This window comes from Nicotiana tomentosiformis, chromosome 5 (genome assembly GCF_000390325.3).
Source record: "Nicotiana tomentosiformis chromosome 5, ASM39032v3, whole genome shotgun sequence".
Lineage (NCBI taxonomy): Eukaryota > Viridiplantae > Streptophyta > Magnoliopsida > Solanales > Solanaceae > Nicotiana > Nicotiana tomentosiformis.
This window is the reverse complement of record NC_090816.1, coordinates 11,148,924-11,172,534: the sequence shown is the minus strand read 5'-3', so window position 1 is coordinate 11,172,534 and position 23,611 is coordinate 11,148,924. Positions and strand designations below refer to the sequence as shown.

At 34.7% G+C, this 23,611-nt stretch overlaps 2 protein-coding genes across 2 annotated transcripts; both read left to right on the top strand.

The window, feature by feature from the left end:
- The first annotated feature begins 3,103 nt into the window (after positions 1-3,103).
- On the top strand, positions 3,104-6,640 carry LOC104101940 (xylan O-acetyltransferase 1-like). Its single transcript, XM_009609490.4, has 5 exons — positions 3,104-3,663; positions 4,259-4,430; positions 5,251-5,450; positions 5,544-5,702; positions 6,003-6,640. The coding sequence occupies exons 1-5, from the start codon at positions 3,173-3,175 to the stop codon at positions 6,352-6,354; spliced, it is 1,374 nt and encodes a 457-aa protein (XP_009607785.1). The 5' UTR covers positions 3,104-3,172; the 3' UTR covers positions 6,355-6,640.
- A 3,770-nt stretch (positions 6,641-10,410) lies between these two features.
- On the top strand, positions 10,411-16,120 carry LOC104101939 (endoglucanase 12-like). The gene is made up of 6 exons (XM_009609489.4): positions 10,411-10,714; positions 11,764-12,177; positions 14,235-14,321; positions 14,428-14,583; positions 14,702-14,986; positions 15,759-16,120. Exons 1-6 carry the CDS (start codon positions 10,517-10,519, stop codon positions 16,077-16,079), a joined length of 1,461 nt encoding a protein of 486 aa, XP_009607784.1. The 5' UTR covers positions 10,411-10,516; the 3' UTR covers positions 16,080-16,120.
- The last annotated feature ends 7,491 nt before the right edge of the window (positions 16,121-23,611 follow it).

Sequence of the window (23,611 nt, the reverse complement as noted above, 5' to 3'; positions counted from 1 at the left end):
TATTCAATCTTATATATTTATAATACTGACAGAAATTGATCGATATTGTAAAATGCAAATATTTAGTAGTATAATGTAGCATTCTTCTCGAGAATTTTTTTAATTTCATTATCGTCTTGTTAGCCATGTTTTTCTTCTCTCATTTTGCTAGAGGAGATTTATATAATTAGGAAAGAACTTACTCATGATATTTATACTAAGTTAATAAATGCAAGACATATACTTTATATACACACAAATTATTACTTACGCATGCATGGTTAACTAATTTGTATTCTCACTATAACCATGTATGCGTAAGTAATAATTTGTGTGTATATAAAGTAACAATTTAACAATTATTACTTACGCATGCATGATATCGAGATGGACTCGTGATAATTGTAAAAAAAAAATGTTATATGAGTAGAGAATATGGTGAAATTGTAATCCTTAAACTACAATTAATCCCAATACAGTTTCCTTAACAAGTGTGAAGTATTCTACTTTAGCTTCCTTTTCTTTGGTCTTCTAGTTCTTTTTCTTCTTCCTCTTCTTTTTTCTTTTTCCCATATTTTTTTCTCCTGTTTTAAAATAAAAATGCAATACTTGAAATTGTCTTAACTTGGAAAAAGGAATATAATGGGGTCATCCATCACATATACAAACTCCAAAGAAGTGAAAGACACGTAGAGTTAAGATTTCAATTTTATAGATTTTAAATTGTAGAACATCGTTTTTAAGTATTTATAAGTGAATTCTGAATTTAATTTTTGCACATATTCTATGAATTTTTACAAAAATACTTTTTTTGAGCAAATATTATTAGATTGGCTGAATTCGTAACCGGACTCCTAGCTCTGCCCTAACTGTAGGGATAGACATTGGAGTAGTTGTTGGTGTAGAAGAAGGAAAAAAGCTTCCTTAATCCTTACCCTTAACTTTTCTCAAACATAAAGCTATCCATTATTTCCTATACTTGTTTGACTCTTACCTTAATTTATTGTTTAATTAATAACCTTAATCGTGATATCAACTACGTACTCCCCAACCACCCCCACGTCGAATTATTGGTGACAAAAAAAACTCATTTAATTGTCCATTTATTAAAATATTAATACGGTATAATGAGGAATATATTAATAATGCTCATGCAATAGCACTAGCCCTCTAAATTTGTTGGCAAACGCATTTAATCAATTCATTTGGCAAAACAACCAATTATTTCCTAAATTTTGCTCATTAATGAACTCGCATTTTGTTATTTAATTTATTCATTTTTCATTGTTAATTGAATAAGCTCGACGAATTAAATGTTAAAGCTCGTACTTATTTCAATTGAAGTGAAAGATTAGTTAGCTGACAGAACAACACATGCTATAGGTATATACTCCCTTCGTCCCAATTTATATGATATTTTTTTAATTTTTTGAGATTCAAACTTATTAATTTTGACTGTGTATATGAACATAGAATCTCTAAGTTTTTCGAAATAAAATTTATATATTAGGAAACTACGTAAAAAGTACTATAAGTCACTAATTAATAGTTCAAAATATCTAAACGACATATAAAAAATTACGGTTAAAGAATTATTTGTTTGACTCTCGAAATTCAACACCATCACATAAATTGAGATGGAAAAAGTAACTAATTTATAAGTATGGTGGATTATTATTCTAGTATTAAATTTCGTTGTAGATCAACTAATTAATAAATTATAAAAGGATTTGAGTTATAGATTTGTCAATGTAAGTTGACCACCTATAGCAAATTTCTTTTTATTTATTTTAGATTATCGATCAATATTTATTAAATAGTTATCCATAATTATCTTTTAATTAACCTTATTATATAAATAGTTTTTACGTTATTTGTATATAACTTAAACTCATTATAAAAGCAGAAGCATAGAAACGAAAATTTAAATGTCAACCCCACAAATGACAAATGAATTGTGCGTGTCACGACTATTAATATTTGGAACTTCCAAATCCTAAAAAGAGTTAAGACTTAAAATGTCGACGCCTGAAATTTAGACTTCTCGAAGTTAAAGAAATTAGCAGCTGAAAATAAGACAGAATAAATAACACCTTTTCTGAATGGTGAGCACTAATTTTCCATTTCCTATTTATGCCATTATAAAACAGGATTGAAAACAGCCCTATAAACGAGCAAACAAGGAACACTTTGAAATAACTCTTGTGGTTTCCTTCCACTAACAAGAGTACCATCAATACTCTCTTCTCTCATTTGTTTCTATATTTTTTTGACTAATATTAGTAAAGTATTGTTATAAAGAATATATATTATAACATAACATAAAAAATGGTTTTAAAGAAAAGTTGTTACAGTGAAGTGTTGTTATAGATGATGATTGTTATAGAGATGTCTAACTGGTTAGTTTTTGCGCACTCAAGTTTACCAAAAATATAAGTCTCCGCAAAATCATAAGATGATATGGGGGTCCGAAACCTGCTCAGTGCCAGAAAGTTAAGAAAGTTGGTAACATGATGACAGTGGAACCAACAATTGTAGCCCTAGTGAACGATAATAGTAACTATAACCGTCATAAGGTAGAAAAATTTCTCGTATGTTAAGTTACAACTGAACGCAAGCGATCATTCAACTCTATGGTGAAACTGTAGAGAATATATTTTAATTTGACTAAGAAAGAGTGTAACTTAATGGTCAGAAAGTGAGTAAAAATCATGAAAGTCCACAACTAAAATTCTAACATAAACAAAAATGTTACTACAGTACTAGCAATCTTTTTTCATCTAAGTTACTACCAGTACTGATGGAAGATAACATATACAGTGTACCAATAAAATAATTGAAGTGTGTACAAATTGAAACTAACGCAATTATTATTTAAGGATAAAAAACAGTTAGTTTTCTTATTTTCTAGAAGTGGAAGAACAAAGTAGTTTTAAACAGATAGAAGGTGAGAAAGACATGCATCCAATCACCAATTCTCAAATCAGTTTCTTGCAGAAAATCCCATTTCACCAAATCTCATTAAAAAACAAAATTTTATAACAGGAAAAAAAAAATTAATACTCCATATAATATATTTGTTTCACTCTTTTCTTTCCCTATAATTACTACTTATATTCTTACCTGCATTTTTTCCCCCTATCTCAGCTTACTCAACTCCTAATTCTCATGCATTTACTCCAACTCAAAGAAAATGCCACTCTTCTTCTCCTCCAACTTATTCAACATGAAACAATTTAGCTGCAGCAGTAGCAGAAAACTCAACAATCTGCCAATATGCATAATAGTTTTCTCCTTATTCATTTTTGGGCTTTTCATGTACAGTGAAGATGTTAAGTCCATTGCTCAATTCCAATTCTCAAGACCTAATAAAATTCAAGAAAATGGGGTTCAAGAATCTTCAAATAAGGAAAATGGGGTTCTAGAAAATTCCACAATCTTGAAGTCAAGTGATGATATGAAGATTGAAATGGCCAATCAAGAAGAAGAGGAGAAAATTGAATTGCCACCTGAAAAATGTGATCTTTTTAAAGGGCAATGGGTTTATGATAATGTTACTCATCCAATTTATAAAGAATATGAATGCAAGTTTCTTACACAACAGGTTACTTGCATGAAAAATGGAAGAAAAGATTCTTTGTATCAGAATTGGAGGTGGCAACCCAGAGATTGTTCTTTACCTAAGTAAGTTAAAAAATCATTCTTGAATTCTACCGTACCGGGTTGTTTAGGGCTAGTCTGTTAGTATCTTATCGTTGCTCTTAGATTGCTAGTATTATGGCTGGTTTCTTACTATCTATTTTTCTGGTTCTTACATTGTTGGTATCATTTTTCTGGCCTTTGTTGTTCCTATTTGATTGTTTTCTATTCATCTTTCGAGCCGAGAGTCTTTCGAAAACATCCTCTCTAACTCCAAGGTTAGGGGTAAGGTCCGCGTATATACTAACTTGCCATGACCTGACTTGTAGATTCCACAGGGTTTTTTGTTGTTGTTGTTGTATTCTTGAATTTTCAAAAATAAAGGCAGCCCGGTGCATAAAGCATATCGCGTTCGCGTAAGGTTCGAAAAAGAGCTGCACCCCAAGGGGTGTGACATAGGCACCCTACCCTGATGTAAGTATATTCCACGGTGTGAACTCGTGACCTATAGGTTCATAGAGAGACATCTTGACCTTAAGGCTCCCATTCAAAAAGATTACATTTTTATGGCCTTCTTCTCTGTTTTCTCAGTTTTTTTTTTGTTTTTCTGAACACCATTTTTGTATCATTAAATTTTCAGGTTTAGACCAAGATTGCTACTTGAAAAGCTGAGGAATAAGAGACTAATGTTTGTGGGAGATTCACTGAATAGGAACCAATGGGAATCTATGATTTGTTTGCTTCAGTCTGGGGTTCCTTTCAGCTGGAACAAATTCAAAAAGATTGACTCTTTGAATATTTTCAGCATTGAGGTATATATCTATATTTCTCTTTTCCTCTATTTGAGTAATAACATAAACTTTTCAAATGATATTTTTTTTTTTTAATCATTCGGTATTAGAAACTCACTAGCGGACTAATCAGATTCGTATCGAGTAGGAATTACTTTTTTGCATCAAAATGAATATGTTCTGGTATATTAGGAATTCTCCTTTTTTGGGATGATAAGAGTCTATTGATACTTTATAAATTCATAGGTGGAACTAGGATTTAAAGTTTACGGGTTCTAGATTTTAGTCATTTTAAGTTATTGAGTTTAAAATTAATAATTTATATATATTCAATAAATATTTTAGGACAAATACAGGATTTTGACTAAAGTTGTTGGATTCGGCCAAACCCGTAACTTATACACCGGATCTGCCCCCGTATAAATTACTCCTGATTAATCAGCAGGGCTGGTAGTTTTGACTTTTGATTACATGTCAAAATAATGATTTACCTTCACTTAATTGGATAACATTAATTTAAGTAAACAGGGAATGATTGATTGCTTAAGACCATTTGCACCTAATACTAATTGTGAGTTGCTTATCTCTATTGCAAGTTTCCTTTAGTAGTTGAACTAATGTCACTACCCTAAAAAAAATTTCTATTTAACTTTGGAGGTAAATATTGCTGCCATGTGACCAGGAGGTCACGGGTTCAAGCCATAAAACCATGCTCTTGTAGAAATGCAGGGTAAGATTACATATAATCGACCTTTGTGGTCCGGCCCTTCCCCGACCACGGGCATATCAGGAGCTTAGTGCACCGGGCTACTCTTTTTAACTTTGGAGGTAAATTTTGCAGGAGTATAATGCCACATTAGAATTTTACTGGGCTCCATATCTTGTGGAGTCAAATTCAGATGATCCAGCACTACACAGCGTTTCGACCCGATTCATTATGCCTGAATCAATTGAAAAACATGGCAATAACTGGAAAAATGTGGACTATCTCATCTTCAATACTTATGTTTGGTGGATGGGTGGTGGCAAAATGAAAGTTCTGTAAGTAAACATCTTTAGCAGAAAGAAAATACCGACTTCATTTTCTTATCTGCAATGTTCAACATTTAAGTTTCTAACTCATTTTTCATACAGACGAGGTTCATTTGATGAAGGATCGACAGAGTACGATGAGATTGATAGGACGATAGCTTATCGACGAGTGTTGACAACGTGGTCTCAATGGATCGAAAACAATGTGGATCCTAATCGTACACAAGTCTTTTTCATGAGCATGTCGCCTATGCATATCAAGTAATGATCCCTTTGTTCTTATGTGCCAGCTGTTGTTTCCCTTAGCGCTTATAATTTATGAGTATAGTTTCTATACACTGACAGTCAGATCCTGAAATGATCATTATATATATATGAAATCGTCTATAAAAAGTGAGATCAATAACCTAGAAAATAAGGTACGTTACTAGCTACGATAGGTTGGTAATGCAAAATTCTGTGTATATAGTAAAATCTATACACTTTACAAGAAAACAGTTCCTTTGAATAACAGTAAATCTACTAAGTAAACTAATGGTTGTATGGAAATGTATGAAACAGGAGTATGGACTGGAACAATCCGAATGGGATAAAATGCGCGAAAGAGACGACACCAGTACTGAACATGTCAAGGCCACTTAATGTTGGGACTGATAAGAGGCTATTTGCAATAGCATCAGATGTAACTCAATCGATGAAAGTCGTTCCAGTATACTTCATGAATATCACATCTCTATCAGAGTATAGGAAAGACGCACACACTTCACTCTACACTATTCGACAAGGCAAAATGCTTACTCCCGAGCAGCAAGCTGATCCAGCCATTTATGCTGATTGTATACATTGGTGCCTCCCCGGATTGCCTGACACTTGGAATGAGTTTCTATATACGCGTATAATGTCCCGTTCTTGATATTTTGCAGATGTGGGAAAGGGAAAGGGTAATCTAATGCGAACACACACTTATAGTGTGAGGCTTCCGCGGATACCACTAGGCTATAAGTTTTGGTGGTTATTCCTCATTTTGATTTTGATATGCTGATTAGTATTTTTTGTGCTCTTTTGGGCCTTTACATTCTGCTTATAAGACTATTGAAGAGTCTGCAAATTGGAGGAAAACTTAGGACGAACAGAATTGTACAATGAAATTGTCTAAAGGAAATAAATAATAGATGCAGATTGTATGCACATTGATTAGGGCATTTGCTCATCCCATTTTTACTTTTATTTTTTTCTTCCTTTTTTCGTGAGAAAAGAAATTGCAGTACTTATAACTGAACAATAATACAAGAAGCTGCTGTTTATATCCACAAAATTCTTAAGCGGGGAAGAAAACTGGAGCTGAAGTTTTTTCGACTATATCAGGTGAACGTCATCTGCAAAAGAACTCATCACAATGCTCTTGATATGGGTTAATTTCACTGATGGTTGAACTATCTTTCAATTTACTAAAGTCATATAACTATTTTTTGTCACTTAAAAGTAACTAAACTTTATCATTGTCACTTAAAAGTCATTTTGCCTCAAACCCGTACCATAAATATGACATGACATTAAATTTTATGATAAAAATCCAAAAATAAATGCCACATAAGCTAATATGGGTCATACCCATTTTAGATTCATTTATCCTTTAATGTGATTTGATCCATAATCCAAATGAGTTTCGATAAAAAAAAAATATTAATTCCATATTAGTTTAAAATGATTATCCTATACTACAAAGTTTTGCCTTTTCTGTCACAACACATTCATAATTATTCCATAATAAAATAATCTATGCTAGAAAATTCTTATCTTGTTTGGATGCCCCATCTGAGTCATTTTATAACTCTACTGAAGCTAAAATAACTATTGTATACAATAGTATTTTAAAATGACTCGTGAGAAAAGAAATTGCAGTACTTACAACTGAACAATAATACAAGAAGCTGCTGTTTATTTCCACAAAATTCTTAAGCGAGGAAGAAAACTGGAGCTGAAGTTTTATGCACTAACAGTATATCAGGTGAACGTTATCTGCAAAAGAACTCATCAGAGTGCTCTTGATATGGTAATATGAAAAATAGAGTAATAACTTAATATAACCGGGTTTTTTTAATTTTCTTTTAAATATAATCCCGCGCAGTTGCATTCAAACATTTTGTGAAATTTACATTCAACAATTAGAAACTCATTATCAGCATATGCAGAAGGATTGTCTATGCCCACCAACTGACAATCAAATGGGATCTTAAACGTCTTCAGGTTGCAAGAATTATGCTCAAAAGTTAAGAAAGTCCATTGTTTGTGGGGAAGTATACAATTTGTAGAATTGACACTAGTTAGTCACTCTAAAAGATTGTTATTTAGGAATTAGCCAATATGTCTCGAACTTCAGTTTTTCAGTTCAATTTTTTGGGACACAAATGTCTTGAATTTCCCTGAAATTAAGATTTTTAGTTCAATTTTTCAGGACAAAATAAGTACTGGTTAATCAGTAAATAACTGCCCTAAGAATGGTTGTTTGTGTACTTCCCCTATACATTTTGATTAGCCCATGGCCGGGATATTGGGCTCTCGATATCCTATACAGTGACATTGTCCTTGTTGAGTTGCTGGAGAGCAAGTTACTTATTTAGTTGGTCGATAAAAAATAATTACATTCACTTGCCACATATATAAAACAGGTATGTTATATGTATATTATAGATTGATATCCAAAAAATATATATTTTACCGACTACTATTATTTTTGGGAGCGGCTATACTGTAAAATTTTCCTTTATTTTATAATGTTTGACAGTTTAGATGAATTTCTGGTTTGTTGTTTAAAAAAAAATAAAGCAAATTAACTGTACTTGGATTGTTTTTGGTTTGTTGTTTTTGATTCTTAGTAAGCTCTGGAGTGTAAATATGGACATGACGGGCTAGAATCTTTATTGTGTTGAATATTCAGATACTAATATATAAGATTTTCTACCCCTTGCATAACTGTTGAAATTTTCATTTATTTTCGAACAAAATTGATACTACATCTACTGTATTATTATATCAACTCGAAGGTCTAAAGCGAGTTTCGAAGGGAGTTGCTACAAAGTACAAACTGATGCATCAATGATGCTAAACAGGGAGTAATTTAGTTTTTTTTTTTTTTTTTTCTACTTTTAGCCCGCGCCAGAAACTATTTACATTCTATAGCCGAAAGGTGTATAAAATTTGAATATAACATACATACATACATACATACATACATATATATATACAATATATATATATATTTCGACAATTATTTTAAAAACAACTATACAATATCATTTTCTCATAATTTATTGGGACAGGTAATTAAAATCGGTCATTGGACAATGGATAAATGGGTTGAGAAAATGAGTAATAGGTGAGTAAGATTTTTCAAATAATTTGTGTATAGATTTTCATAAGAGAAAATGTTGGGTTATGCTTTGTACCGTTATATAAAGGCAGAGTTTTGGTATATTCTAGTTGCAAAATAATAATTTAGGTAATCCAGTGCACTAAATATTTAGACTTGGTTTTAGTAATCTAACCAACTGTTGAGTAGAAATACTTATTCGTACTCATTGTTTACGTCAAACCACTAAATGCATAATATGTGTTTGGCGTATAAACTTTAAACGCTTAATCATGGTTAATTATATGCATTTTAACATCATTAAATCGCCTAGCTATAGTAAGTTAACATGGTTTGGTATAAACACCGGGTGCGTTAAGTTTTTACCTGTAAATACATCTTCATCCTTAATAAAAGGTTTCGGGTTTGAGTCTTGAGACTTGAAGTAACTTTTAGTAGGGAGCGTTTTACCCACCAAAATAGGACTTGCTATGCGAATTAGAATTAGTCCAATTCCAAAAGCATATACCAGACATGAGTTAAAAATAAAAATATAAATCGAAGTCAAAACCTAAATTATAAGCATTAGATTCAAACATCTCAAATGGTGAAAACACTTTGCCCATATGTATGGTTTCTTTTTTAGGTTCACATGGGTAGCAATTTTACTAGTGGTGTTGTCTAGAGAAGTTTTCAGAAATGATTTTCCAAAATCTTAAAATAATAATTTTAATAACATTATTTTCCGAAAAACTCTTCGGAAAACATTTATGCTGGACCTAAAACTTTATTAAATCTCCAAAAATATTTTATCAAAAGGTAATCTATCTACGCAATCCAATCTGTTTATTTTTAAACTTTTTCAAAACGTATAAGCGTGTAGCTAGATTTTCTTGTCTTTTCTCTTTTCCCCTAAAATTAGATTATAGAGTAGGAAAAACTTGTAGACGGCTGATATTTACGCCAAACTACTAAATACTTGGCACATGATGTTGTTATTTGTTTGCTTAATTTCTTATCACGTTATCATAATTAAATTTATTTTTAAATATAATGTTAATTAGTATTTGTAAAACTAATATTTTAAAATCTTATTTATTGTTTAAGTTTTATACTCCAAATTAAAGTAAATATAGTAGTATCATGTGTCTTTTATAAAATTCAAACAGCAGCTTCAAATATTAGAACTTAAACTAGTATTAACTCATAATCAAGAAGGGAATAAGAAAACAACTCATAGTTGCATTGATTTTTATGTTCCTCCTAGAGTTAAACAAAATAACTTTAATCTGATATAAATCACAAGCAGAATCTTTTTTGAAATTGTCAGTGCCTGAATCATTACTAAAAAAACATGAATTAGCTACGAACAAATTTTGTAGCTAAACAAAAAATTTATTGCTAACCCTGTTTAGCAACGGATTAATAACAAATTATCAAAAAATTTTGTTAGCCTAAATTCTCTCCATTTTTACATCAACTACTTTCTATAGTTAAAAAAGGACAAACAATAATATATCTCTTTTAATTTTAGTTTGTCTTAAATAATGCCAATTTTGAATGAGAATTATAGTAAATGCTTCAACTGAGTTGAGCTGTTAAATATATATACTCTCCATATTTACAAGCTTGTCATGCAAGAGCCAGCTAAAACCATATAAGGGACAACTTACAAACCAATTCCAAAGAAATTAAATCAAAACTTCCTCTTGTAAATTTTATAATCATGTCTTCAACAAGTCATTTTGTGACTGGATTTTACCTTGTGATTTTATTAGGAAATGCAGTTGCTTCAATAGACTATGGAATAGCCCTTACAAAATCTTTACTGTATTTTGAAGCTCAAAGATCAGGAAAATTGCCCCCTAACCAGCTTGTTCAATGGCGTGGAGATTCAGCACTTCAAGATGGCAAAGACGCAGGGGTATATATATCAAGCTCTCTAAAACTTTTCTCATTTTATAGGGATAATGATAGGATATGTTATTGAGAGAGAGACTTGGAGTAACGGTTAAGTTGTATCCGTGTGACCTATAGGTCACGGGTTCGGGCCGTGGAAGCTCCACTAATGCTTGCATTAGGATAGACTGTCTACGTCACACCTCTTGGGATGTGACTTTTCCCCGAATCTTGTGTGAATGTGGGATGCTTTGTGTGCTGGGTTGCATTTTAACGATAGGGTATGTCATTCACCTCGTACAAATTGAGACGAATCTAGGATTTAAATTTAGTGAGTAAAGAATATTTATGTATAAGCTATAATTCTATAAAGCAATAATTCAAACAATTGAAACTGAGTTTAATCATTCCTAGCTAGATACTCCTCTGCGTAGAAAGTAAGAGATTAGGCAACATGTCCCTCCTATATCTTTTTTTTTTTTTCCTTTAATCTTAAATTTCGAGTTCTATTCCCATATGTTTTTTTCCCTTTTGATCTTAATATTGAAATCTATCTAATCCCCTGCCAGTATTAATGACTTTTAGTTTTTAAAAAGTTTTCTATATATCATTATTTTTCCATTATTGTTTTGATCCGTTAAAAGAAATGATGGTCTCCACAAAAAGCAAAGGTTTTGGTGACAACTCAAAAAGATCGCTAAAAAGTAGTAGTGTTAGTGGCAACCCTTGTAGTCGCAACAAAAAGTAACATTTTAGTATGTACTAAATTTTAGTGGCGAAATATAACTATCAACCGGGGCGGAGAGTAGCAAGAAGGAGGGTTCAGCCGACCCTTTTGCCGAAAGTTACACGGTGTATATAAGGTCAATTTTTTTCGTTGTATATATATTAGATGTTGAATCCACTTAGCTTCTTTGTGCGTTTACTTTTTTATTTTTTTGAATCCTCTTAACTTCTTCACGTGTTTATCCTTTTTATTTTTTGAATTCCCTGATAAAATTTTTGCTTCTGCCGCTTCTTATCAATGGTTGCCACTAAAGGTCTTACACTTTTTTCTTTTTCTTTTGCCATTAGATTGACTTAACAGGAGGATATTATGATGCTGGAGACAATGTCAAATTTGGATTTCCAATGGCATTTACAGTGACAATGCTAGCATGGAGCGTAGTTGAATTTGGCGAAGAATTAGAAGCCAAGAAAGAATTAACAAATGCTCTAAATGCAATCAAATGGGGAACTGATTATTTCATTAAAGCACATACACAACCTCATGTTTTTTATGGTGAAGTTGGAGATGGCAATTCTGATCACCAATGTTGGGAAAGACCAGAAGATATGACAACGCCGAGGAATTCTTACAAAGTTGATGAACAACATCCTGGTTCTGATCTTGTTGGAGAAACTGCTGCTGCTTTTGCTGCTGCTGCCATTGCTTTTAACAAGTCGGATTCGAATTATTCTTCTCAACTTCTCATCCATGCTAAAGAGGTGACAACTAAGCTCTTAATTATCTATGTTAGAACTTTCCAAAATATTATCACACCCGTACAGATTCTCTAAAAATACATTAATTTTGGAGGATCCGATCAGGACTGACTCTAACTTTATACTACCTAATAAGGCTCGTGTCTTAAGCTCCCAAATTTGAGGCCCCCATTTTTTTTAGAAATAATAAGTTAATAGGTATTTTAAAAAAAATTAACAACTTTGCATCACAAAAAATTAGAAGAATAGACTTCAAATATATATATATATATATATATATAATATTTTTTTAATGCCTCACATTAATTTTTAGCTTTAGGCTACACATGTGCTTGAGCCACTCCTGGATCCGACATATCCTCGACGATATTTTCAGAGAGGCCGAAAACATAGTTAATTATTATTACTCTCTTCGTTTTAATTTATGTTAACCTATTTGACTAGACGTGGAGTTTAATAAAGAAATAAATACTTTTAGAATTTGTGGTTTAAAATGTACCATAATATTTCTGTGGCTATGAGAGTTTTAAAATTAGTGTTTTTTTCTAGCATGCCATAGCATTTGTATGATTATAAAAAAATTTCATCAAGAGTAAAATGATAGTTAAAGTTAAATTATTTTTAAATTTACAAAAGAGTCATTCTTTTTAAACAGACTAAAAACGAAATAGGTTAATATAAATTAAAATGGAGGAAGTAATTGATATTTAATCTAAGTGCAGTTATAAGAATTTTTATAGGAATCCTTATCAGTTACCACACTCGGTATTTACATCAAACTAATGATTACCGACGCGTGTCCTCTACACCCAGTTAAAAAGGAGAGATTTTTTTTTATGAGTCCGATACTCAAATCTAGATTCTTGTAATTGCGATTCAAGTGAAAAAAAATGATTGGCAAAAGATATTGGCTAGTTCTAATTATTTAATTAAGAAATTCAATTGTTGGTCATTAAAGAATTCACTTAACTAAAATAAATTAATATGCCTTTTCATGTGAATTTGCATTAAATCACGGTAGATTTCAATTGTTCTGTTATAAATATTGGAGGTAGAGATTTACATAAATTTATATTATGTTTTAATTTGTTATAGCTGATTAGTTATCATGTAGCCTAAGTAATTTGAATAAAGGGTGTTATGTCTTACAGATTTTGACCCAAAAATAAGGATTGCTTTTTGGTAGTTTGTTTATGCCTGTGGAGTTGATTAGGTAACAAATATTAACGAAAAAACTGTTTTAGTAAAAAACAGCTCAGCAAATTTTTGAATTTTCTCTTTTTTTCTTTTCGAAAAACAAAACAACCAAAAGCCTATTTAAAAAAAGAATTTCTCCGAGACATATTTTTTTCAAAATAAAAGAATAACATAGAAATTGTTTTCAAGAAACAAATACCTGACCAATTCAAACAATTTTCTAATTCACCTTAGATTTTCCGGGTGGAGAAATTTGGGAACTTAATACGATAGATAAATACTATAACTCCTACCATATTAATTAGAACTAGGGGTGTCAAATGGGCAGATTTGACCAATTTTGGGCATATCAAAATGGGTTGAGTCAATAATTGCGCGGATTATTTGACCCACCTAATTATTACTTGGGCGGATCATTTGACCCGCCCAATTATTACTTGGGCTAAGAAGGGCTAAAATTTGGGTCATAGCCCAATACGCCAAACTCTTATCAAGCTTTACATTATATGTATTGTATTCTTATTAATTGTATAATTACTAAATAAAATATTTTTTCTTTTGTTATAGTCATATATAACATATCAAACAAAAAAAAAATATTTCTAGGATATTTTGGTAAAGTTACTCATAGATCAATTGGGCTAAAAATCAGTCATATTTTAAATGGATTGAGATAAGTTGGGTAAAGATAGGCTGAGTTCAATAAATGAGCGGGTCAATAACCAGCCCAACCTTGGACGGGTCATTTGCGCTTGGGCCAAATTTGACAGCCCTAATTAGAGCTGAGTTTGTTGTGTGAATGTATTAATGTGATCTTAGTGAGAGTCAAATAATACTCATCCATTGTTTGCATTATTTTGCAGTTATTTGATTTTGCTAAAAAGTTCCAAGGCAAGTACCAAACTAGCATTTCAGTGGCAGGTCAATTCTACAGTAGCACCGGCTATGAGGTAAAACAGATGCATATTATAATTTCTCTAATTTTTTAAGTCATCTTTTAGGAAAGCTTATGGGATGTCTATATATGTTTTTCACTTCTCATTTGGCTTATCACAGGATGAACTCTTGTGGGCTTCTACTTGGTTGCTAAAAGCCACACAAGACCAAACATACCTAGATTACATCAATGATCAAGCCACTAGTTCAGGTGGCACTAGATCCATGTTTTCTTGGGACGACAAGTATGTCGGCGCACAAGTTCTAATCGCCAAGGTAATTAACTGTTACAAATATTTTACGTTGTCAGTATTTATAAAGTTAAATTCTTCCCATAATGGTCGATAAAAACACATTTATACTCGTTTGATTCTACTATTCGTGTCACGAACAGAATCTGCTAGAGAAGAAATTTCCAGGAAACGAAAGTTCATTGAGTCAATACAAGAAAAATGCTGAGGAATTCATATGCAACTGCATACAAAAAGGGAACAACAACATAAAGAAGACTAATGGAGGACTTCTATGGTGGCAACCTTGGAATAATCTTCAATATGTTACAGCTGCAACATTTGTTATAACCAGTTATGCAGATACACTATTTGCTACTAAAAATTCTCTCCAATGTGCTACTGGAACAGTGGAATCTTCGAACCTAATCACGTTCGTTAAATCTCAGGTACACACATGTACATACATATATTATCCCAAAACTCAATTTTACCGAAATAATTTCGATTTGAAAAGGTACAAATATTAAAACACATGTAGGTACAGTGACTTTACAGTATGTGTTTGGCATGAATTCATTTCTCCTGGAAAAAATTAATTTGGAAATTGTTCGAAAAGATATCCCTAGGAAATATTTTTTGATGTTTGATTAGTGAGTGAAAAATATTTCTTGAAAGAAAATATATTAAAAATTAATAATAATAATATAGCAAATGGGTTAATGTTTTTGACAATTTTATTTTTAGTATTAAAGATTAGTAATAGTGTCTAAGTATTAGTAAGAGTAAATAATCTGAAGTCAAGAGATAAGATGATGTGAGGAAAATGATTCCCGTCCATAAGTGAGAAAAAATCATTTTTCCTCTTTTAATAAAAAATGTTCTCTTTGGATACGTTTTTGGGTGACCAAATAACTTTCTCGTGAAGCAGCCACTAATGCTTGCAATAGGGCAGACTGTCTACATTATATCCCTTGAGGTGCGGCCTTCCCTAGATTTTGCGTGAATGCAAGATGCTTTATACACCGGGTTGCCCTTTAAATAACTTTCTCATGAGAACTATTATCTTGAAAAATAATTTTGGACGTATCATCGTAGTATCGGACACATGTAATATATTTCTATAACCATATTGATGACAGCCAAAAGATAAAAAGGACCCAACATAAGTACATAACATACTCTTTACTAAGAATTTTCTAACTTTTATCATATGATCAGGTGGATTATATACTTGGCGAAAACCCGAAAAAAATGAGTTACATGGTAGGGTTTGGGACAAATTACCCACAAAAGATTCATCATAGAGGAGCATCAATTGTGTCAATCAAGAAAGACAGGACTACCGTGAGTTGCAGTGAAGGTTTCAGTTTATGGTTTTATAAAAATGCAGCAAATCCAAATGTTTTAGATGGGGCAATAGTTGGAGGACCTGATCTTAGTGATAACTATAACGATTCCAGAAGTAATTTTCAGCAAGCTGAAGCAGCTACATCTAATACAGCTCCATTAGTTGGAGTTTTAGCCCGACTAACTGAATAAATGTTTTTATATATATTAATTATATTATTGTTTTATTTTAATGTCTTGTTCTATACCTATATATTATTGTTGGTAGTAGGTTTTTATGGCTAACCGTTGGTTTCTTTCATTGTTGATCACCTTACTATCTTGTTGTTTTATTCTGTTTTTATATGGTTTTTGGTACTCACCCTTCTTGTCTTTATTTTCATTAATGTGGTGTTTATACTTTCGTGAGCCGAGGGTCTATTGAAAACAACCTCTATATCCTCACAAGATAGAGGTAAAGTCTGCGTATACACTACCTTCCCCAGACCCTACAGTGTGGGATAATACTGGCTATGTTATTGTTGTAGTTCAATATGTCCATTCATATCACATATATTCAGGAGGTAAGGTTACATATGCCCTTCTAAATATTTGATCTTATATAGAGTATTATATACAGGAAAAGAGCCACCTAAGATCAGAGGTGGATCCAAGATTTAAAAATGACGGGAGCATCATTATCGAATAAAATTTTGAGCAAATACTAGATTCAGATTCGAACTCAGGCAGAGTACTAAAAGTCAAGTTGCGCTCTCTAAATCGACCAATGTAATTGCCTAAAATTTGAATCTTAAGGTGCCAATAAAACTAAAAACTTGTCATTTAAGACATATATACATATATATACATATATTTTTTCGAAGTTACAAGGGGCCGATGACCAACTCTGTTGGGGCCATGCGATAGGGTGGAATAGAAATAGGTTGAGTGCCTGGTAACAGATCAATACCAAAGTCGATATCCCTGTCGGGCGGCATGCCCGGAAGATCCGCCAGAAATACGTCTGGATAATCTCTCACTACCAGAACTGACTTGATGGTAGGAGTATCAATACTAACATCCATCACATATGCCAGATACGCATCACACTCCTTCTCAACCTTCCGCCGAGTCTTCAGAAATGAGACAATCCTGCTAGGAACATAATCTAAAGCACCTCTCCACTCTAGCCACGATAGACCTGGCATAGCAAACGTCACCGTCTTGGCGTGACAATCAAGAATAGCATGATAGGGCGACAACCAGTCCATGCCCAAGATAACATCGAAATCCACCATAATCGAGCAATAATAAATCGGCTCTGGTCTCAAAACCACTAAGAACAACCAAACACGACCGATACACACGGTCAACAATAATAGAATCTCCCACGGGTGTAGATACACAAACATGAGAACTCAAAGAATCACGGGATACACCCAAATATGGAGCAAAATAAGATGACACGTAGGAGTAAGTGGAGCCTGAATCAAATAAGACGGATGCAACTTTATGACAGACCGGAATAATACTCGTGATGATAGAGTCAGATGCAACTGCCTCCGTCCTAGCAGGAAGGGAATATTATATGGTCTGGACTCCCTCTCTAGGGCGACCTTTGCCTGCTCGACCTCCACCTCTAGTTGGTTGTGCATGTGGGGTGGAAACTGGGGCGACGACCATGGACTGAGAAACCTGAGGGCTCGGTGGAATATGCGGAGCCTGAGTAATCTGTGGAGGTGCACCCTTCTTGTGTCTGGGGTAATCCCTCACCACATGACGAGTGTCACCACACTCAAAATAAGCTCTCGGAGGATGTGGCTTTTGTGGTTGGCTCGAGTCTGATTGACTGGACTGACTGCTGAAAGTACCCCGTGCAGGAGGTGCACTAGACAATGGCGGTGCATAATAGGGAGCTTGAGGCCTAGGGGTAGCCGGAATACCGCTAGAAGCTGGAACTGCTGAATGAACAAGGCGACTCACATAGTCCCTACCATGACGAGCTGCAACTGAGGAACAAGTACCACTGTATGTGCCAGAGTCTCGAGACCTCTTAGCCTCCCTCTTCTCTCTATCCCGAGTCAGCATACCCTCAAATATCCTGGCGATCCCCACTACTTGCTGGTATGCGATGTCCATCTCCAACTCTCGGGCCATGCTAAATCTGATACTGGGGTTGAGCCCCTCGATAAATCGACGAACCCTCTCTCAAACAGTAGCAACCAAGGCTGGTGCATGCTTATCGAAATCACTGAATCGGACCGCATACACCGACACGGTCATAAAACCCTGGCGTAACTGCTCAAACTCTGCGTGCCATACATCTCTGAAGCTCTAGGGAACATACTCCCTTAAAAACATATTTGAGAACTGAGTCCAAGTGAGTAAAACTGCCTCGGCTGGACTACCTATATCATATGATCGCCACCACTAATAGGTCGCTCTTCTAAGATGGAACGCAGTGAAAGAAAACCCACTAGACTCTGTAACACCCATAGAATGGAGGATACAGTGGCACTCCTCAAGAAAATCCCGGGTATCCTCTGATGCCAAGCCACTGAAAGTAGGAGGGTGGTACTTCTTGTACCTCTCGAGTTTGAGTTGCTCCTCCTCAAAAATGGCTGCCTTAACCTCGGACTGAACTGGGGCTACCGGCTGCATTGTTATGACCTCTAGAACCTGGTCGACCTGGACCCACTACTCTAGGGTACGGGTGGCAGGAGTCTGTGCTCCTCCCACGACCTGAGACGTGACAGGAGCAAGTGGTATCAACCCTGCTTGAGCCAAAGTGCTGAACATGATCAGAAAATGGGCAAGAGACTCCTGGAGGGTTGGTGTAGTAACATGCGTCTCAGGTGTCTGCCCTCCAACTAGAGTTACTGGAGGCTCCTTTGTAGCAGCTCGTGCGGGTGCTCTGGCTGCACCTCGTGGATGTCCTCGGCCTCTACCCCAGCCTCTCATGGCTCTAGCAGGGGCGCAGGTGTATGGTCATCTGATCTTGCTGTACGTGTCCTCACAATCTGTGAGAGAATAAAAAGACAGAAATTTAGAATCAGAAGTCAAAAATTTCGCACGATAAGGAATCAAAGAAGTAAAGCTTTTCCTGACAGTTCCATAGCCTCCCGAAGATAAGTACAAACGTCTCCGTACCGATCCGCGAGACTCTACTAAACCTGCTTGTGACTCATAACACATGTGAACCTAGTGCCCTGATACCAACTTGTCACGACCCTATTTTCCATCCATAGGATGTCGTGCCGGCACCTAGTCTCTAAGACTAGGTAAGCCTAACAAGTATGCAGAATAACTAAGATATTAAGCTAAACTCAAAACGTCAACATTTGTAATAAATAAGACTGCAATTCAAGTAATAACAACTCCCAAAAATTTGTAGATATAAGTCACAAGCTTTAAATAGAATTACTAAATATCCCTATACATTATAGTCTAATGAGGATAAAGAATCAATATGACAAAGATAGAGGGGTACTCCGAGGTCTGCAGACGCTGGCAGATGTACCTTGAAGTCTCCACGTACGGACTAGCTCACTGATACCTGGTATGATAGGCAATACCTGGATCTGCACAAGAGGATGTGCAGAAGCGTAGTATGAGTACACCACAACGGTACCCAGTAAGTGCCAAGCCTAACCTCGGTTGAGTAGTGACGAGGTCAGGTTAGGGCCCTACTCGGAATAATAAGAAATAAGGCAAAAAATATAATAATATAATGAAATGACAAAGAAGTGAAACAATGAGAATTTATGGAAGGTAATAACACAGAATCAAGAAAGACAAATACAACATGAAATGAAAGCACAAATCTTACAAGTTAAGGAACAACAACAACAACAACAATACAGCAAATAGAGGAAATCAACAGGGGCACTCCCGAGATACCACCTCGTAGTCCCAAAAGTAAATATCTCACAATTTTTCCTTATATCACCGTGGGATCCTTTATATTTTGTTTGAAAATTATTTTTTTGAAATAGCATCCCGTGTTTTAGCCCACCTTATCACACCGCATGACTTCTAGTAGTTCCCCTACTAGCCACGTGTATCAAGTTCACCATATCTCACCGCATGTGTTTCAACACCCAGATCTTATACCACCGCATGCATATCAATAATCACAACCGCACGACAGAAACCTCGTGCAAACAATAACAACCGCATGACAGAAACCTTGTGCAATAATAACAACCGCACGACAGAAACCTCGTACAATAACCAAACAATCATCTCAACAATAATCACGGAAACCAAAACATAACAACTAACAAAAAGGATATTTTAAGGGTAGTAATTTCAAGTTAAGAATTCCACAGTTAAAAAAGGAGTATGGAGTCAAGAAAGCAGGTAATTCAACTAAGCATGTAGTACAAGTTGCAAATAATAGATAAGACAAGTATACAAGTGAAATTAAGCTAAACATGATGACTATACATGCAAAAGTAAGTCAGTTAAGGCATAAAAAGGAAACTACTTAGATAAAACCAGAATTTCAATATTTAGCCCGTGTACGCATTCGTCACCTCGCGTACACGACCCTCACATATCACAAATTATCACAACATTACTAAATCCTAAGGGAATTTCCCCCACTCAAGGTTAGATAAGTCACTTACCTCAAACCTCACTCAATCAATCAATAAGAAGACCGTTCCCTCGATTTTCCAACTCCGATCGTTTCGAATCTGGCCAAAATAATTTCATACTATAAATATAACTATAGGAAACTAATTTAAATAATAAAATTATGACTTTAGCAAAGAATTGAAAAGTCGCTCCGAAAGGTCAAACAGGGCCCACGTCTCAAAACCCGACCAAAATTACAAAAACCGAATATCCATTCTATATCGAGTCCAACCATAAAAGAATTATCCAAATCCTACCTCATTTTGCCTTTCAAAACCCATAAATTCGGTCTAAGCACTTTCACCATTTCCTCCCAAATTTCTCAACCCAAATCCTTAATTAAATGAAGAAATTAACGATAGATTAATGGAGATTAATCAAAAATGAGTAAAGAATCCTTACCAAAATATTTTCTCTGAAAATCTCCCAAAATCCCGCCTCAATCCGAGCTCTTAAAGTCCCAAAATAAAAATGAGAGCAAACCCTTGATTTTTGAAATTTTAAATATGCTACCGAGGTGTCTACACTACGGAATCGCGGAAATTCCCATGCGATCGCATAGAACAAAATAACTTTTGCCAACAAAATGACCTACGCAAAAGCGGTTGGCACCACGCGAATGCAGATAAGAAATACCCAGGCCTTAAGCGACTGCGGAGTGGCACGCGTGTTCGCATGGAATAACACGCGTCAACCCAACTGCCTTACTTCCTCTTCGCGAACGTGGACTAGCCCACACGTTCGTGATGCTCTACCTGGCCAACTTACGCGATCATGTACTCCACCTTACAAACGCATTGAGTGAAAATCCATATGCCCCCAAATAATCCTTCGCGATCGCGTAGCTACTCACGCGATCGCATAGAAGAAAACGAGTACTGGACACCAACAAATCTTCAGCAGTCTTCTAAGTCCAATTTTTACCCCGTTAGCCATCCGAAATCCACCCGAGACCCCCAAAACCTCAACCAAGTAACAAGTCCTAAAACATCATACGAACTTAGTCGATCCTTCAAATCATATCAAACAACGCTAAAACCACAAATCACACCTCAATTCAAGCTTAATGAACTTTTGAACTTCTAACTTCTACATTCGATGCCGAAACCTATCAAATCACGTCCAATTGACCTCAAAATTTGCACACAAGTCACATTTGACATTATGGACCTACTCCAACTACCAAAATCAAAATCCGACCCCGATATAAAAAATCCACTCCCGGTCAAACTTTTCAAAAACCTTCCAACTTTCGCCAGTTAATGCCGAAATGACCTATAGACCTCCAAATCAATATCCAGACATGTTTCTAAGACCAAATCTGTCCCGACCCAAACCGATGGGCCGTCACGAGTCCCCGAGTTCTACTTACCGAATACCCCTGAGCATACGTGTAAGATATAAACATGAAATAAGTGTAGGTCATGCATAACATCTGCCCCTAAATTTCTGAATCATGTGAATAACAAATGTGAGGAGACATACTCAAAATACATATATATACATATACATGCGGAATACAGTATGGCAAGCTGACAAGGCCACATACTATCCAACTATACATGACTGTCTACAGACCTCTAACATAATGTATAACTGTATAGAGGACGGGAATAGGCCCCGTCATACCCTGATGTATATAAAAGTATTATACCAAAAATCAATAGCAGCTCCGGATTAAATGGAGCACACCAACTATCGCTAAGCAAGGATCCTAAGATGGGGGACCGTCAGCCTGTCTACCTGCACCTACGGCATGAAACGCAGGCCCCCATGCAATAGAGGCGTCAGTACGAATAATGTACCGAGTATGTAAGGCATAAAAATTAGTATATAATAGACATGAAAGAAACATGGAGTTAAGAACTTAACTTGTAATTCTGAATAGATTTGTGAATCATGAAACATTTATAATGTCATGCATATATGTATAAATGGCATATCATGCATAGGTATATGCGTACATAACATCATCAAGCCTCTGAGGGCATCCCATCATATCATCTCAGCCTCTGTGGGCGAAATCATAAATGTATACCAGCTGATCAGGTGGTGGTGCGTATATAATGCCATAACCTTTCCTCATATCCCATATACATATAATATATGCGTATATAACGCCATCTGGTCATGGGTCAATGTACATGTATAAATGAATGTAATGCATAAGGAAGTAAGTCTATAAGAACTCTCGGAATATCATAAGACCCATGAACAGACGATATGATAGTAGGACATATGGGGAATCAAGAACATAGGCAACCCTAGTACTTCTAGGAATAGAATTATTTGTGAAAGTTGCGTGCTTTCTCATTTCATTGCATCATATAGATCATGCAGAAAGGAAATAAGGGATAGCCTTAACATACCAGTATGATCTCTTCCTTATTACCCAACCAAGATCAACACAACTTCTTGCATCTACAATAAGTGAAATGATATTGTCGTTAACATATAATGCCATACCATCGTATTTAGCTAGTCGTATGGCTTAAGGAAAATTGGACAACAATTACCCTATTTTTAATACATCTCAAAGACCACTAAGGGTCATCAACAAACCAACAACAACTATAACCAACAATAGCAACAACAACAATATAATCAAATATGAGTTTCTCCGATTATCTTAACAAACAAATTGAGCGGCAAGTTCGTTTTTACTCACAACAAGATATAAATTGAATCCAAATCGTATTCCATAAATTAGTTTATAACCTTTAAAATATCATACTTATATGTACTATATTATTTCTAGTTCAAAACATCCACAAAATGCCTTCCAAAACAGCACCATACGTCTAACACCTTAATTTTTATCGTCAATCACTTGTTTTTCATCTTTTCTTATTCAATCAACTTAATTAACACCTAGAAAAGCTTAACAACAGCAGCCAAAACATTATAAAATTAGTTCTTACAATTTCCAGCCATCACAAACCATCTATTTAGCCACAAAATAGTCCAACCAAAAAGACAACTACATCCCATGTTCTTTCAAGTGCTATCTTATGGTTTCTCACTCAAACAATACAACCAATACAAGATTAACCTTAGGCACAATCAACAAGATGTTATACATACCTTTTAAAGCGGCTACAACT

Bases quoted from the DNA above. Each gene is read 5' to 3' on its own strand.
- LOC104101940 (XM_009609490.4), top strand. From the start codon at position 3,173: ATGCCACTCTTCTTCTCCTCCAACTTATTCAACATGAAACAATTTAGC. The intron at 4,431-5,250 runs GTATATATCTAT...TAAATTTTGCAG, and splicing joins TGAATATTTTCAGCATTGAG to GAGTATAATGCCACATTAGA. The intron at 5,451-5,543 runs GTAAGTAAACAT...TTTTTCATACAG, and splicing joins GGTGGCAAAATGAAAGTTCT to ACGAGGTTCATTTGATGAAG.
- LOC104101939 (XM_009609489.4), top strand. From the start codon at position 10,517: ATGTCTTCAACAAGTCATTTTGTGACTGGATTTTACCTTGTGATTTTA. The intron at 10,715-11,763 runs GTATATATATCA...TTTTGCCATTAG, and splicing joins AAGATGGCAAAGACGCAGGG to ATTGACTTAACAGGAGGATA. The intron at 12,178-14,234 runs GTGACAACTAAG...ATTATTTTGCAG, and splicing joins TTCTCATCCATGCTAAAGAG to TTATTTGATTTTGCTAAAAA.